This window comes from Oncorhynchus mykiss, chromosome 16 (assembly GCF_057628025.1).
Source record: "Oncorhynchus mykiss isolate SJ-2025 chromosome 16, ASM5762802v1, whole genome shotgun sequence".
NCBI lineage: Eukaryota > Metazoa > Chordata > Actinopteri > Salmoniformes > Salmonidae > Oncorhynchus > Oncorhynchus mykiss.
Genome location: NC_143037.1, coordinates 40,494,350 through 40,512,547, shown reverse-complemented (window position 1 = coordinate 40,512,547; position 18,198 = coordinate 40,494,350). Strand labels below are relative to the sequence as shown.

Genomic DNA, 18,198 nt, shown 5'->3' with positions numbered 1-18,198 from the left:
TTATGATTTAATTAATTTATTAAATTGTGTTTCATATTTCAAGATGCCAAACATATAGGCTTACAACACACAGTTAACACAACAAACAGTTGAGCTGATGTAATCATCTTAGTACAAAACTTTGCAGTGTGTGTCCCCTATTTCTATAGCCATTTTCTTTCCCCTTCACTGTTACTAATAAAATGTAGGCGATCTTCACTTTAAGAACATATGCAGTAATCTGCAATTTTGCTTTCAAAACTGTTTCCAGAATCTCAGAAAATTGACAACATTGTCCAATATTGTCTACACTGAGTCTATAAAACATTTCCATGAGACTGACCAGGTGAACGCAATGCTTCCTTTTTGATGGCACTTGCTAAATCCACTTCAATCAGTGTAGATGAAGGGGAGGAGACGGGTTAAAGAAGAATGTTTAAGCATTGAAACAATTGAGACAAGGATTGTGTATGTGTGCTAATCAAAGGGTGAGTGTCTTTGAACGGGATATTGTTTGTGTCAAGAACTTTAACGCTGCTGGGTTTTTCACACTCAACAGTTTCCCGTGTGTGTCAAGAATGGTCCACCACCCAAAGGACATCCAGCCAACAAGACAACTGTGGTACGCATTGGAGTCAACATTGGTCAGAATCCCTGTGGAACGCTTTCGACACCTTGTTGAGTCCATGCCCTGACGAATTGAGGCTGTTATAAGGGCAAAAGGGGGAAATGAAACTCAATATTAGGAAGTTGTTCTTAATGTTTTGTATACTCAGTGTAAATAATGATTATAAAATTACATTGTCCAGGTCATGCTAGTTGGTGACCTCAGGTTTCCTGTTTGTTCAGTATAGAGTCCAGGATTTTCTCGCACATATAAAGGCACCGAGGCACATGGAAGAAACCTGAAATAAAACGAAAGGAAGATTAATAGTCAGTGTAATCACAGACGTACACAAGGTCAAAACACTTCATCTGATGCATTTATTTTGGGCAAAGAAACCAGTCTGATGAAGGTCCACCATGACCGAAACGTCTGTTTTTAATTCATTCATAATAAAATAGAAGTGTCGCGCCTCCACCACTTTTTGGTTGGGGGAAAGGAAGCCTTGCAATCACTGTAATCAAATACAACCACATTGTATTTACTATATCCACTAGAGTGGGTGATATGGACATATAGAAACAAGGGCAAAACACAAAATATTACAGATTGAGCATACAGTGCCTTGCGAAAGTATTCGGCCCCCTTGAACTTTGCGACCTTTTGCCACATTTCAGGCTTCAAACAAAGATATAAAACTGTATTTTTTGTGAAGAATCAACAACAAGTGGGACACAATCATGAAGTGGAACGACATTTATTGGATATTTCAAACTTTTTTAACAAATCAAAAACTGAAAAATTGGGCGTGCAAAATTATTCAGACCCCTTAAGTTAATACTTTGTAGAGCCACCTTTTGCTGCGATTACAGCTGTAAGTCGCTTGGGGTATGTCTCTATCAGTTTTGCACATCGAGAGACTGAAATTTTTTCCCATTCCTCCTTGCAAAACAGCTCGAGCTCAGTGAGGTTGGATGGAGAGCATTTGTGAACAGCAGTTTTCAGTTCTTTCCACAGATTCTCGATTGGATTCAGGTCTGGACTTTGACTTGGCCATTCTAACACCTGGATATGTTTATTTTTGAACCATTCCATTGTAGATGTTGCTTTATGTTTTGGATCATTGTCTTGTTGGAAGACAAATCTCCGTCCCAGTCTCAGGTCTTTTGCAGACTCCATCAGGTTTTCTTCCAGAATGGTCCTGTATTTGGCTCCATCCATCTTTTCATCAATTTTAACCATCTTCCCTGTCCCTGCTGAAGAAAAGCAGGCCCAAACCATGATGCTGCCACCACCATGTTTGACAGTGGGGATGGTGTGTTCAGCTGTGTTGCTTTTACGCCAAACATAACGTTTTGCATTGTTGCCAAAAAGTTCAATTTTGGTTTCATCTGACCAGAGCACCTTCTTCCACATGTTTGGTGTGTCTCCCAGGTGGCTTGTGGAAAACTTTAAACAACACTTTTTATGGATATCTTTAAGAAATGGCTTTCTTCTTGCCACTCTTCCATAAAGGCCAGATTTGTGCAACATACAACTGATTGTTGTCCTATGGACAGAGTCTCCCACCTCAGCTGTAGATCTCTGCAGTTCATCCAGAGTGATCATGGGCCTCTTGGCTGCATCTCTGATCAGTCTTCTCCTTGTATGAGCTGAAAGTTTAGAGGGACGGCCAGGTCTTGGTAGATTTGCAGTGGTCTGATACTCCTTCCATTTCAATATTATCGCTTGCACAGTGCTCCTTGGGATGTTTAAAGCTTGGGAAATCTTTTTGTATCCAAATCCGGCTTTAAACTTCATCACAATAGTATCTCGGAACTGCCTGGTGTGTTCCTTGTTCTTCACGATGCTCTCTGCGCTTTTAACGGACCTCTGAGACTATCACAGTGCAGGTGCATTTATACGGAGACTTGATTACACACAGGTGGATTGTATTTATCATCATTAGTCATTTAGGTCAACATTGGATCATTCAGAGATCCTCACTGAACTTCTGGAGAGAGTTTGCTGCACTGAAAGTAAAGGGGCTGAATAATGTTGCACGCCCAATTTTTCAGTTTTTGATTTGTTAAAAAAGTTTGAAATATCCAATAAATGTCGTTCCACTTCATGATTGTGTCCCACTTGTTGTTGATTCTTCACAAAAAATACAGTTTTATATCTTTATGTTTGAAGCCTGAAATGTGGCAAAAGGTTGCAAAGTTCAAGGGGGCCGAATACTTTCGCAAGGCACTGTATATCAAACAAATGTATACATTACTGTATTGTCTCAAACAGGAGGTACAATTATTTGTGCCTGTCATGGTTTCTGACTAACCCCTTCTCTAGCCTGTTAACATTCTCACCTTTGAAAGGCCCTCCTTTAAAATCCAGTGTCACTTTCCCTTGCTGGGTCAAATATCCAAACCACTCGCCGTTCTCAGCATCAGAAAACTGCATAAACAGGAAGACAAACAGCACACCATATTGCAAAAGGTTAGCTCCTCAAAGCAGTTTAGCTTAATTTGAGCTGCAGTACCAAATATTTGTGTTACTTATTCTCTACATATAAAATGACACCCATATGTCATGCCATTTCCATGTATTGTATTTTTAGCAGAACGATAGCAAAAAAAAATAATACAATTAAAACACACAATTAGACTGGAGTTCACTCACATGGCTGAAGGTGTAGTCGTACACTTGAGAGAATCGGTCCAGCAGGGCTGGCTCTTTGGTATGGCTGTAGGCCATCAGGTATGCGATGAGAGCCTCACAGTGCGGCCACCATAGTTTCATACTCCACTCCAACTGTGAATACAGAACACATTGGCCCTGGTTCACATTTCTATAGTACTTTGTTCCCTTATTTAGTCAATTAATAAAAAAGGCCATGAAAGGGTTGGACAAGCAAAAGCAATAGGTTTGGTCCCCTCAGTTGCCATTTCATCCATATTACTTTCACCCATTCAACCCTTTGTGATGAGTGTGGGTTTGAGCTGCCAAATGACTCCTACACTGATGTTTATGCTTGTTTGAACGACTCGTGCATTTGCAGCAAGCGCAGTGTTGTATTGATGGGTTCGGACTTTAAACTTAAAAATATGAAATATACTTAATCATGTTACTGAGGGAGAGAGGGAAATGTAGAACGTTTACATTGTGTCAGGATATGTTAATGTTAGCCATCAGGGATCCTATGTGGAAAAGTGAGGAGTTGGGGCCGAGGTCAAGTATTTGTCTTTATTATGAACCTCCATTAGCTGCTGCCAAAGCAGCAACATTAGGGCAGTTTATACAATTTTAAAAACATTACAATACATTCACAGATTTCACAACACACTGTGTGCTCTCAGGCCCCTACTCCACCACTAACACATATCTACAGTACTAAATCCATGTGTATGTATAGTGCGTATATTATTGTGTTACAGTGCGTATGTTACCATGACTACGTGAAACTCTATTCCACATCAAGTAACCGACGCAAAGCAGTAAATTTAGATTTCAAAAACGGATAAAAAAAAAATCTTATGGAACAGCGGGGACTGTGAAGCAACACACACATTGTGTGTGTGTGTGTTTTTATGTGCATGTGTGTCTGTCTGTGCCAATGTTTGTTGCTTCACAGTCCCCGCTGTTCCATAAGTTTAAAAAAAATACTATTTTTGAAATCTAAATTTACTGCTTGCGTCGGTTACTTGATGTGGAATAGAGTTCCATGTAGTCGTGGCTCTATGTAATACTGTCAGATGAAGTGAGGAAGAACAGAAATCACTAAGGTTCTGTCTAGCAACAGATGTGTAAAAGGGAAAGGGGATACCCTGTCAGTTGTACAACTGAATGCTGAGTGTCTTCAGCATTTAACCCAACCTAACCCATCTGAATCAGAGAGGTGCGGGGGGCTGCCTTAATCAACATCCACGTCTTTGGCACCCGGGGAACAGTGGGTTAACTGCCTTGCTCAGGGGCAGATTTTTACCTTGTCAGCTCAGGGATTCAAATCCAGCAATTTGCTGTCCAGATGTGTAAGGAGGGGCTCAGCATTGGAGAAAGGGTTACATACCAGTGCTTGTGTGAATATGTTTTTTGTCTTATGCAGCTGTATGACTCAGTGGGTGAATCAACTTGCGTTTTTTTAACTCTATTTTACTCTATTTAGAAAACTAGTATGCAGGGGTGAAAGTAAGGCGTTATGGTCCGGTACGGGATCCCAGCAAAATAAATAGTGGGGGTACGCCGTATCGGTAAAACATTGACAATAAAATAAAAATACATGACTGGTTGTGTTTATGCCAAAAGGAAAAATAATAAAAGTTAAATGATAAATCTTTTAAGACTTAGGCCCACAGACAACATACTGAATTAATAGGGATTCTATATGTATTTCTATGATTAGGCCCATAAAATGTTTTGGTGCACACATAGGAGGCCCATACCGGAAATAAATTAAGTCTACTTTCACAGGATGTACCTGTGTGGGGCAGTAACCGTCCACATCCAGGAAGTAGAGGAGCCCTCCGTGCTCCTTGTCCCAGCCTGTCAGAAAGGGGATCTCCATGAACTTGTCCACCGCTGTCCTTTGGAGCTCCTGGTCCCCATTCTCCAAACCGTACTGAAGCAGGAACCAGCCTGCTTCCAGTGCATGGCCTATGGCAAATGTATATATAAAAGAAATAAGGAAGCCAGAAAGGAAAGAAACAGGCAGGCAATACAATGGTAACACAGTCATCTTAGATATCACTACATGTGTAGTATCCAGTCTAACTAAGTAACTAGTGTTACTACACAAAACAGAAAACATAGTGTTAGGGATAAATAGGTAATACACTAATATATACCACTATGTTAGATGACTTGACAAGTAATATGGAGCTTATCAAACATTATCTACAGCAGGGCTGTCAATGTCGTTCCTGGAGGGCCAAAACACTTCTGGTTTTCATCCTCTCCTTCTAATAAGGGACTAATTCAGACCTGGGACACTAGGTGAGTGCAATTAAAAACCAGAGAGAAACAAAAAACAGAAGTGTTTTGGCCCTCCAGGACTGGAATTGAACAGCCCTGATCTAGAGAAATCTCATTTAGTTGAGTACAAAGGGTATCACCTGGGTTTTGCAGTCGCCCCTCGCAACCAGGAAGTTCCTTTCCTTCTGATGAGACACTTTCCAAAATGGCCGTACCACCTCTCTGTACAAAGACAGTCATAGACAATTCAATGGAACCAATGGAAATTGCCCCGAAAAGTGCAAACGGCTTCCATCTGACACTCCAAACGGGCTCAGACACACACACACACACACACACCTGGTTGTTTCATATTTGTAGGCCTACAGTTCTTTACCTGAAGGTGTTGGAGGATCTGCTTTACGCACCAGCCTCCAACCTCCCTGTACTTGTCTACCTCCTCCCCGCTGCGGGCCTCCGTGAGCTGCTGCACCAGACACAGCAGCATCATGGGGACAGCCATGCTGCAGACCGGGGTGTCTCCAGAAAGCTGGGGCTTGCCCAGGCCTGATGGGTCCACCCTTACCCAGTGGACCAGCTGGTCCATCATTTGTGCTGCTTCCGCCTAGTAACAGAGGGCATATGAGAAATAAAATAGGCCATAATACAGGCAAAACCCACTAAGGGTTCTGTGTTCTGATTGGCTAGCAGATATTAGCCCCCATTCTGCTCAAATTTGATTGGGTCTTTGATGCATGGCCCTTTTCAACAAACCGGAAGTGTCCCCCCCCCACAGAAAGTAAAGAATTGTTTAACTTTAGGTTAAAGGGGTCATCTGCATTTCAAACAGTAAAGTGGGGACCCCGCCACTGTGTTGGTAAACAGCAAAACAATGGGGCTGGAGAAATGTTATCTGTCTATAATTCAGAGACAGCACTGTGGATGGAAGGTTCATTCCATGATTTCAAAATTATAGTTTTAACCATGTAAAAAAAGCTTACATTTTGGGTTCTCATGGGCTCAACAGTTAAACTAATTACTAATAATGAATTAAAACATGGCTGTATTGATCACAGATTGCCAGTTTAACAACAGAGAACTTTATTGTGGAAGTGTTTAGTGCCCTGGGCTGTTTTACCTGCATGTCTTTGTCTCCTGTGACCCTAGCCAGCTCATCCATGGCCATGACATAGAAACACTCGCTGAAGATGGTCCTCTGCACTTTCAGGGCTTTACCGTCCCTGGTCAAACAAAAGGCACACTTCCATGGGCTGCCACTATTGGGAATGCGAGCGAAGCGTCGCAAGAATGCACCTCCTAAGAAAACAGAAAAAAAAACATTAATAAAGTTTGCTCATCACAAGTAGAACTGTGTACCAAAATCCCTATAGAGACCACACTCCTGTTTGTTTTTCTGCAGCAAATTAAAAATGTGGTATACATTTTTAAGTTCCGATGACACATTGAATAGCAAACCGGAAAAACAAAGAGGAGGATCACTCAATGTTTACCATCTTTGGCGAGTGTGGGTGGCAGGTAGCCTAGTGGTTAGAGTGTTGGGCTGGATCGAATCTGAGCTGACAAGGTAAAAAAATCTGTTGTTCTGCCCCTGAACCCACTGTTCCCCGGTAGGCAGTCATTGTAAATATGAATTTGTTCTTAACTGACTTGCCTAGTTAAATAAAAAACAAATATATCTATATTTAAAAAATATTAAAAGCAGTATGAGTTTTTTTTTATAGGCATATAAGCTGTTGCATGCCCAGACTAGTTTCATAGGAGAAGGTTGTGTTCTAGATCCGGAAATCCTGAAACTAACATTGGAGTAAATCCGATTGGTGTTTTTTCTGTTTCATTACATCTGTGTGTCTTCTACTGGAAATGTGTGTATCTTCATGCTGTCGATAACATTGGGTGCGCTTTTTTCTGCTTTTAGTCTTCATGACACCTGTAATTTGTATTTGCTCATATCTTGTATGTAGCCTACACCATACTAAGTGGTTCAAAACAGCTATTTTCTCTGTTGCTTAACTACCGTCTGCGCTCAGGTTAAGTACCGTCTTCGCTCAGGTTGTCAAAGACTGACTCATTTTAAAATGTTTATTTAACCAGGTAGGCCAAGTTGAGAACAAGTTCTCATTTATAACTGCGACCTGGCCAAGATAAAGCAAAGCAGTGCAACACAAACAGAGTTACACAAACGTAGAGTCAATAACATAAAAAGTATATATGCAGTGTGTGCAAACGGCGTGAGGTGGTAAGGCAATAAATAGGCCATAGTAGCAAAGTGATTACAATTTAGCAATGGAATGACAGATGTGCAGATGATGATGTGCAAGTAGAAATTCTGGGGAGCAAAAAAGTTTAAAAAAAAACAATATGTGGATGAGGTAGGTAGATTGGATGGGCTATTTACAGATGGGCTGTGTACAGCTGCAGCAATCAGTTAGCTGCTCAGATAGCTGATGTTTAAAGTTAGTGAGGGAGATAAGTCTCCTACTTCAGCAATTTTTGCAATTTGTTCCAGTAATTGGTAGCAGAGAACTGGAAGGAAATGCGGCCAAAGGAGGTGTTGGCTTTGGGGATGACCAGTGAGATATACCTACTGGAGCGCATGCTACGGGTGGGTGTTGTTATCGTGACCAGTGGGATAAGGCAGAGCTTTACCTAGCAAAGACTTAGATGACCTGGAGCCAGTGGGTCTGGCAACGAATATGTAGCGAGGGCCAGCCGACGAGAGCATACAGGTCGCAGTGGTGGGTGGTAAATGGGGCTTTGGCTACAAAACGGATGCATCCAGTTTGCTGAGTAGAGTGTTGGAGGCTATTTTGTAAATGACATCGAAGTCGAGGATCGGTAGGAAATTTATGTTTGAAAAACCTAGCCTTTGCTTCTCCTGACTGACTGCATGTATTGGTTACTGACTTCCCTGAAAAGTTGCATATCGCAGGGACTACTCGATGCTAGTGCAGTGCCCCACAGGATGTTTTTGTGCTGGTCGAGGGCAGTCAGGTCTGGAGTGAACCAAGGGCTATATCTGTTCTTAGTTCTACATTTTTTGAAAGGGGCATGCTTATTGAAGATTGTGAGGAAATTACTTTTAAAGAACGACCAGGCATCCTCTACTGACGGGATGAGGGCAATATCCTTCCAGGATACCCGGGCCAAGGTCGATTAGAAAGGCCTCCTCACAAAAGTGTTTTAGGGAGCATTTGACAGTGATGAGAGGTGGTCGTTTGACCGTGGACCCATAGCGGATGCAGGCAATGAGACAGTGATCGCTGAGATCCTGATTGAAAACAGCAGAGGTGTATTTGGAGGGCAAGTTGGTCAGGATAATATCTATGAGGGTGCCCATGTTTACAGATTTACAAGTATGACAGAACTTTGCAGGTTCTCTCTGCAGTAGATTGCAACTCCTCCCCCTTTGGCAGTTCCATCTTGTCAGAAAATGTTGTAGTTTGGTATGGAAATCTGAGAATTTTTGGTGGCCTTCCTAAGCCAGGATTCAGACACTGCAAGAACATCAGAGGTTGGCGGAGTGTGCTAAAGCAGTGAGTAAAACAAATTTAGGGAGAAGGCTTCTGATGTTAACATGCATGAAACCAAGGCTTGTACGGTTACAGAAGTCAACAAATGAGAGCGCCTGGGGACACGCAGGACCTGGGTTAACCTCTTGGTGTTAGGGGGCAGTATTTTCATATTATCGAATAGATATTAGAAAAACACCTTAAGGATGGATTCTAAACAACGTTTGCCATGTTTGTCGATATTATGGAGCTAATTTGGAATATTTTTCGGCGATTTCTCAGCCAAACGTGAAGAACGGAGCTATTTCGCCTACAAAAATAATATTTTGGGAAAAAAATGAACTTTGGCTGTCTACCTGGGAGTCTCGTGAGTGAAAACATCCGAAGTTCATGCAATGTAAACGATTGAATTTGATTGCTTTTCTGATTTCCGTGACAAGGTGCTGCTAGCAAGGCATAATGCTATGCTAGACTATGATAAACTTACACAAATGCTTGTCTAGCGTTGGCTGTAAAGCATATTTTGAAAATCTGAGACGACAGGGTGATTAACAAAAGGCTAAGCTGTGTTCCAATATAGTTCACTTGTGATTTTCATAAATAGGAAGATTTTCTAGGAAGATTTATGTCCATTGCGTTATGCTAATTAGTGTCAGATGATGACAACGGTCCCGTTCACGGGATGGGGTGTCACTACAGGTTAACCTCCACATCACCCGAGGAACAGAGCAGGAGTAGGATGAGGGTACAGCTAAAGGCTATCAAAACTGGTCATCTAGTGCGACAGAGAATAAAAGGAGCAACATTTCTGGGCATGGTAGGATAGATTCAGGGCATAACGTACAGACAGGGGTATGGTAGGGTGTGGGTACAGTGGAGGTAAACCTAGGCATTGAGTGACGATAAGAGGTTGCATCTCTGGACGCACAAAAGAGGTATCTGAAGCATGTTGAGTGGGACTAGGGGCTCCACAGTAAACTAAAACAATGATAACTATCCTAAACAACAGTATACAAGGCATATTGACATGGAGGCATAAAGCAATCACAGGTGTTGATTGGGAGAGCTAGCTAAGACATCAACCGGTAAGACAACAGCTAATCAGCGAAGACAACAGGTAAAATGGCGATGAATGGGCAGAGAGGGTCAGTTAACTACACACAGGGCCTGAGTATGAGGCTGGGGCCGACAGAAACAAAAATAAACAAAATGGAGTACCGTGATTAATGAACAGTCCAGCAAGTATCAGCTATGTAGCCAAGTGATCATATGGTCCAGTGAACAGCAATAGATGAAACAGGGAAGCCGCTGGGTAGTTGTTAGCAAGCGGGAGACATGGTGTTCAACAAAGTTAGCAGGCCGAGGCTAGTAGAAGCATCTGCTCCGACATCTGGCAAAGGCCGGTTGAGGGCACAACGGATGGAATTACGTCAGCAGACCAGTCGTGATGGAACGGCGGGGCTCCGTGTCAACAAAGGGTCCAGGCCAGTTGGCAAAAGTGGTATTGTAGCTAATTTAATTTCGTAGTAATTTCGTTTGCTAGCCGGGAGATGCGCCTGGTGCTAGCTTCGGGACAAGGGCGTTAACCACTATAGCCACTTGGTAGCAGCTAGCTAACAGCAATGATCCGATGCAAAGGTCCAGAGCTTATGGCAAGAATCCGGTGGAGTAGTGGATTCTAATCGTGTTAGTGAAGAGTCCGGGAGGCATCAGCTGTGTAGCCAAGTGATCACTGAGCAGGCCGGGAGGTGGGCCTGGCTCAAAGCTAGCGTCGGGGCTGGGCCACTCGGTAGCAGCTAGCTAGCTGTGATAATCAGGAGTAATGGCCCAGGGCTTTTGGTAGGAATCCGGTGTTGTAGTGGAGAAAACAGTCCGATACTGGCAGGCTGGGAAGTATTATCCAGGCTAAAAGCGTCTGGTGTCTGTGCAAAAGGCCGCTAGCAGTGGCTAACAATGACTAAATAGCTAGTAGCTAAATAGCTCCTGATGGAGGTTCTGGCAATAAGGTCTAAAAATAGCAGATCAGTACCACATTGGGTGAGGCGGGTTGCCGGAAGATATATTTCATTTAAAAATGGGAAAAAGAGATTGAAAATAAATTGACATGTATACAAAAAATACTAAATGTGCATGGGAGAACAACAAACTATGTCTGCACTGCTACACCATCTTGGAATTTTTAAAACTTTGCATCAGTTAAATGAGTCAGAATACTGGCACAGCAGGTGAGGTGACCTCTTTAAAGGACCTCTTGAAACTCTGGGGGCAGTATTTCATTTTTGGATGAAAAACATTCCCGTTTTAAACAAGATATTTTATCACGAAAAGATGCTCGACTATGCATATAATTGACAGCTTTAGAAAGAAAACACTGACGTTTCCAAAACTGCAAAGATATTATCTTCATCTTCACCAAGATGAAATTTCAAACAGGAAATGTCCCAGATTTTGAAGGCGCTGTGTTCCAATGTCTCCTTATATGGCTGTGAATGCGCCAGGAATGAGCCTACACTTTCTGTCATTTCCCCAAGGTGTCTGCAGCATTGTGACGTATTTGTAGGCATATCATTGGAAGATTGACCATAAGAGACTACATTTACCAGGTGTCCGCCTGGTGTCCTCCGTCGAAATTGGTGCGCAATCTCCAGCTGCATGCATTTTTCCATGTCGTTCAGAGGAGAAACCAAACTTCCACGAATGATATATCATCGAATAGATATGTGAAAAACACCTTGAGGATTGATTCTAAACAACGTTTGCCATGTTTCTGTCGATGTTATGGAGTTAATTTGGAAAAAAGTTTGGCGTTATAATGACTGAATTTTCGGGGGGTTTTCTTAGCCAAACGTGATTAACAAAACGGAGCAATTTCTCCTACACAAATAATATTTTTGGAAAAACTGAACATTTGCTATCTAACTGAGAGTCTCCTCATTGAAAACATCCGAAGTTCTTCAAAGGTAAATTATTTTATTTGAATGCTTTTCTTGTTTTTGTGAAAAAGTTGAATGCTGAATGCTAGGCTTAATGCTATGCTAGCTATCAATACTCTTACACAAATGCTTGTTTTGCTATGGTTGAAAAGCCTATTTTGAAAATCTGAGATGACAGTGTTGTTAACAAAAGGCTAAGCTTGAGAGCCAATATTTATTTCATTTCATTTGCGATTTTCATGAATAGTTAACGTTGCGTTTTGGTAATGAGCTTGAGGCTATAATTACGCTCCCGGATACGTGATTGCTCACCGCAACAGGTTAAAGGACTTGCATTAATGAACTAAATCACTAACAGAAAACATTTCACCATCTACCACCTTTGGAAAAAACTTGAAGCTAAATGCTTACTTGGGAAATTCCTTGCAAAGCTGACAGGACACAACAACGAAACAACCTGATAAGTGTTTGGAAATCCACTCAAATGCTTTAACAGTCTGAATAGGTATGTATTTTCACTCCCAATAACTGACAAAGATGCTGTGCAACCACCAAACCCACATACCAGATTTGGCGGCTTCCAGGATCTCAGGCTTGTTGAAGCGCTCCATTGTCCTGTATAGGCGGCAATACATCCACACCTGCAAAGATACATTGATCCAAGTGAAAATGTGAAATTATATTTTGAGCAATGTTCCCTCTAAGCTGCGCAAGTGCGAGGGCGTGCAGCCCATTACTGCCACGCAGAAGAAATATCAGCCAGCGCAGAGAAGCACAAGATTTAATTGAAGTTCACTTTCTAGAGTTTTCCCTGTTAGTTAACACTATCAAAGTTCCCCTTTATTGTTAGAAATGTGATCGTATCCATGCAATATTAGCCACTTTCAATGCAACATACTGAAACAAAACAAACTATGCAAGAGATGTTGTAGGCAGAACGCAGAGTAGGATTCTATTGCATTGACAGGCCTGACTCAGGCCCGTACTCTACACAGACCTAAGCTCCATAACCAGTCAGAGCTGCAGTAGGCCTATATGCAAATCGACCATTGTCATATGGATCTGTGCCATTCACTTTGAACTAGATTGTGTTTACAGCATGAACGGTCATGAGTTGATGCGCTTGTTTTGAGTTCAAAGCAAGAGCTACATGTAACCACGTGTGCACATTTGTTCATATCCTTTGCTAGTTAGTGAGTTATTAGCCCAGTTATAGATACCTTGTAGTCTGAAATGGGTGAGTGACTGCTTCCTACAAAAGCACAAAACATGTGCATTTCTAGCCATCTTTGAAAAGTGAGTAAATTAAAGAGCTTTTTTCTTGTCTTAAAAGGGGCAGTGTTCTATTTTGAGACAGGCTTTAATAAGCTAAGTAGCCAATAGGCAGAGGGCATCATAATTTATCTGATTCTCTGTAATAATGGTGTGGGAATAATGATGCATTTTATTTTGAAAAGTGGTTTCTTGCATCAAACACCACAACATTTTCAGTCACCTCTTTGTCTGAAGGACAAGTGGATAGACCGGTTAATGTCAGGCCTACACTGAAGACCACACATTGACTGCAACTGTAGGCTGAATGATAGAACATCTATTTCCATGTTCAAATGTTATGGGATGTATTTTCTTCACTCTGGTAGGCCTACATTATGATCAAATAGCCACAGCAGCCTACTTGACCACTGTTTCAAAGGTAACTTAAAGCGGGTACAGCATCAGTGTTCACAGTAAATGCACGCTGGAAGTTGCACTGAATTTTCACAATGTTCAAGTTTGCGCTTAGCAGACCTGAAATTTGCTCAAGGCCAAAAAAAATGACTTTCTTTTTAAAAAGTACTTTATAGGAAAACCCACCCAATAATCAAATCAAGGTGCACTGCAACAGTCAGCAGAATATGCACATCAATGTTATTAGCAGGCCTTTGCATTGGTCTGGCTGTTTGGTGTTGAGCGGTAAGGCAATCACTGAACATTTGTGGATGAGTTTACCTGTCTCCCCTGCAACCAGACATATTTCAGCTCATCGTAGATTTTTCCATCTTTCCCTATACAAGTGAAAAATCCACTGGAAAAATACATTGTTTAACATGGTCAATTGATCTCATCTCACAGACATGGCATACATACCATCCTACAGCTAGACAAGGCTACACTTTTTAAAATGTTTTTAAAAATTCATTATGATAAAGAAAATGTTAAAATAACAAAACATTTCGACAAATATTTGTGAATGTGATCAAATGGTTTTACCCATATTGTGTGTCATGAGAGTATTTCTGCCAGAAGTCCACCACTTTGTCCAGCTCTGTGCGCATCTGCTCTCGATAACGCTGCAGCTTCTCGACAGACATCGCACCTTCCAAAAGCAAGACTGAATCGATCATGAAGCCAGATGAAAATTGGTAGGTCTTAGGTCTACACGTTTGTAGAACACTGTAATGTGAATGCCGTTATTCGGATATCCTAAATACTATTCTTGCAGGACCCGTTCAGGAAAGCAAAATTATGGTTTACGGCTATGGTGTGAATCATATTTCTGAACAAGTGACAAGTTAGACATATCAATGTACTATGTACTTTCTAATAGATACCTTACGTTGGACTCGTTTATACACTTCAGACCACTTCTGCTCTATAGAGAAGTCGATTATTTTAAAGCGCTGCGCTTAGTTACCTTTTTCCCAAACGTAGTTTTAGATTTTCACTCTTGTAACGGAGCTTCATTCGATAAATGCAGACGTATGCCGTCTTAGACGCGAACGCAACCGTAGTCAACACAGTGTACAGACAAAAAAAAACTGGTTACTTCAAGAGGAGGACGTTTAAAGTCTTATCACATGACTGCTTGTCATGTGGGGTCATGTGCTTCCCGAGATCGGTCATGTGAGGAGCAGGGAGAATGACAAAATAAAAGCAAACCCCTTTTATTCAATGGTAGAATGTAGTAGGAGGCTAAACCAATGAACCGCTCAACCTAAAGCATACCCCTCCGCTGTTACCTATGAATAAAGACACAATTCATATAGGATCACGAAACTTAGTTATGGGCTACATTTCAATGACAATTGATTTCTAACTTCTAATACAAATAACTTATATTTCATATTTGTTATTTAGCTGTAATGTATTTCTATTGTCTACAGTGTTAACATTTAATGTCAACATACTGTATACTGTGCAATGCTTTAGAAACATCCTCAGATGCATAATTATTTTTAAATACAGTACCGTTCATAAGCATGAAAAATACAGTTAACACTTAAATGTTTTTAATATTATACATGGAAATAAAGAAACACAAAATATAGCATTATTTAGAGAAGATGTGTTAGGAATATATAGTTTTATATCCAAGCAGTTCGCTACACCTGCAATAATATCTGCTAAATATGTGTATGTGACCAATTAAATTTGACAGAATACTGTCCAGAGTCCTAACACTGAAACCATAGATCCACACCCCTTTGACTGACCCATTGAACAGGAATATAGTATTTCATTCCCCCACAGCTAGTTCAATGTGAATATTTGTCGATGTTTGTCCTTGGTTTAAAATATTTCTAAGTTCACGATATCCTTATGCCTTCAAATCGTATCAGTGATGTTGTATGAGTGTCTGACTAGTCTCTGCACACAAGCACAGTATTGTCAATGTGTGGGACTGTGGAAGTGGAAGGAAGCCATTTTGGAAAAGTTGGGAGAGAGCCAATGCTGATTCATGGCCTTTCCCAGGCATCATACAGTACGTCTAAGCGTCTATTCTGTGTCAGTCTATTCTGAGCCTGTCCACACAACTAACTCAAGAGTTTGTAGCCTTGTGGAATGCCTGGATCTTCTTCAGGTTCTGTCGGACTCTGACAAACTCCAACAGATGGGGGAAACCCTTGCTTAATAAACATGACCCAGGTGTGGGCTGTGTGAGATGGGATAGGCTACCGTAGGGTTCCCCACTCACCTCTGTGTTTTTCTGTTGACTCGTCAGAAGCACCTCCTCCAGGGGAGTCCTGGCCTAGTCTCTTTCCTCTTTCTGGGTTTGCTCCTTCTTATGCCTTTCAAGCACCTGCTGCAGCTCAAGCTTACTGCACAGGCCCTTACCCCTAGGTCCATAGACGGAGAGAGGAGGAGGGGGATAGTGGGAAGGGGGAGAGAAGGAGAGGAAGGGAGGAGAGCGTGAAAGGAGCGGTAGGGAGAGAGGGGAGATGGAGGGGAAAGGAGGAGGAGACAGGGACAAGGAGAGCATGAAGGACATAGCTAGGACATGAAGGACACGTCCTTTTCAGTCAAAACAGGTAACCTAGGAAGAACTAAGTGTACAATACATTAACATTAACATCATGTACAATACATTAACAAAAGTATGTGGACACCGCTCGTCGAACATCTCATTCCAAAATCATGGGCATTAATATGTAGTTTGTCCCCCCTTTGCCACTATAACAGTCTCCACTCTTCTGGGAAGGCTTTTCACTAGAATTTGGAACATTTCTGCAGGGACTTGCTTCCATTTAGCCACAAGAGCATTAGTGAGATCGTGCACTGATGTTGGGCGATTAGGCCTGGCTCAAAGTCGGTGTGCCAATTCATCCCAAAGGTGTTTGATTAGGTTGAGGTCATGGCTCTGTGCAGGCCAGTTAAGTTCTTCCACACCAATCTCGACAAACCATTTCTGTATGGATCTCGTTTTGTGCATGGGGCATTATCATGCTGAAACCGGAAAGGGCCTTCCCCCAACTTGTTGCCCCAAAGTTGGAAGCACAGAATAATTTAGAATGTCATTGTATTGCTGTAGAGTTAAGATTTCCATTCACTAGCACTAAGGGGTCTAGCCTGAACCATGAAAAACCACCAGGGACCATTATTCCTCCTCCACCAAACTTTACAGTTGGCACTGCATTTGGGCAGGTAGTGTTCTCCTGGCATCCGCCAAACCCATATTCGTCCGTCGGACTGCCAGATGGTGCAGCTTGTTTCATCACGCCAGAGGATGTGTTTCCACTGCACAAGTCCAATGGCGGCAAGCTTTACACCACTCCAGTTGATGCTTGGCATTGCGTATGGTGATCTTAGGCTTGTGTGCGGCTGTTCGGCCATGTCATGAAGCTCCCAACGAACAGTTATTGTGCTGACGTTGCTTCCAAAGGTAGTTTGGAACTCGGTAGCTAGTATTGCAAATGTTTGTCTATGGAGATTGCAATTTTATACACCTGTCAGCAACATGTGTGGCTGAAATAGCCAAATCCACTAATTTGAAGTTGTGTCCACACAGTTTTGGCCATGTAGTGTGGCTCTGGGTGTAATGGGTTCATTTTGGGTTGTTAAATACAGTAGTTATGGCTTGGTACATCGCGACATGCTTGACATGAGGATTCATTATTGGTGATGGAAAAACATTGGAGAGGTTTGAGGTACACTAAGAAATAGGAACACGTTTTCATGACCAAATTATCTAAACTTTTGTTGCTTCAAATGTATAACATGACAACTAAGTCCTCCTCACATAACATATTCAAACCCAGGAATTCGATGTCTCTTACACAGTTTTCAAAAATGAGTTATTGTAATAGGCATGACTTTCTTGCCTGATTTTCAGGCAATGTATTTTCAGGCAATTCAACTTCTGCATAGTTTGCCAAACTCTTAAAATTAGGTGATCTAGGGCACTGCATCGCAGCGCTAGCTGTGCCACCAGAGACTCTGGGTTCGCGCCCAGGTTCTGTCACAGCCGGCCGTGACTGGGAGGTCCGTGGGGCGATGCACAATTGGCCTAGTGTCGTCCGGGTTAGGGAGGGTTTGGCCGGTAGGGATATCCTTGTCTCATCGCGCACCAGCGACTCCTGTGGCGGGCCGGGCGCAGTGCAAGCTAACCAAGGTCGCCAGGTGCACTGTGTTTCCTCTGACACATTGGTGCCACTGGCTTCCAGGTTGGATGCGCGCTGTGTTAAGAAGCAGTGCGGCTTGGTTGGGTTGTGTTTTGGAGGACGCATGACTTTCGACCAGATAGTATCTACTAATAATTGGATACCGTGAAAAAGGGGGTAAAATTAAAATATTAAAAAATAAATAAAAAACTCTTAAAATTAGGTTGATAACTATTTATGATACTACAACAAAAAAAACATTAGAATGGCGGCCAGATGCTCAACATGGAACTTCAGAATGCTCCTAGAACGTTGGGCCCTTGAGCTCCAAATTGGACTAGGAACACTTGTTTGGGTCTTTCCAGATG

At 42.0% G+C, this 18,198-nt stretch overlaps 1 protein-coding gene across 4 annotated transcripts; it reads right to left on the bottom strand.

Annotated features, from left to right (window-relative positions):
* renbp (renin binding protein) lies at positions 1–14,841 on the bottom strand. 4 transcript variants are annotated; one of them, XM_090202627.1, is made up of 12 exons: positions 14,647–14,815; positions 14,223–14,328; positions 13,962–14,037; positions 12,538–12,613; positions 6,648–6,826; positions 5,907–6,134; positions 5,671–5,752; positions 5,037–5,212; positions 3,242–3,373; positions 2,929–3,016; positions 780–884; positions 1–684 (listed from the first exon to the last, which is right to left on the bottom strand). In XM_090202627.1, exons 2-11 carry the CDS (start codon positions 14,321–14,323, stop codon positions 808–810), a joined length of 1,215 nt encoding a protein of 404 aa, XP_090058753.1. In that variant the 5' UTR covers positions 14,324–14,328; positions 14,647–14,815; the 3' UTR covers positions 1–684; positions 780–807. The 4 variants fall into 4 exon arrangements, with proteins under 4 accessions (XP_090058753.1, XP_090058754.1, XP_021421396.1 ...); XM_090202628.1 differs by having other exon boundaries at positions 14,223–14,343; positions 14,647–14,812; XM_021565721.3 differs by having other exon boundaries at positions 1–884; positions 14,647–14,841.
* Between the last annotated feature and the right edge of the window lie 3,357 nt (positions 14,842–18,198).

Bases quoted from the DNA above. Each gene is read 5' to 3' on its own strand.
- renbp (XM_021565721.3), bottom strand. From the start codon at position 14,323: ATGTCTGTCGAGAAGCTGCAGCGTTATCGAGAGCAGATGCGCACAGAG. The intron at 6,135-6,647 runs GTAAAACAGCCC...CTCTGTTACTAG, and splicing joins CAGGAGACAAAGACATGCAG to GCGGAAGCAGCACAAATGAT. The intron at 3,017-3,241 runs GTGAGTGAACTC...CTGTTTATGCAG, and splicing joins ACGACTACACCTTCAGCCAT to TTTTCTGATGCTGAGAACGG.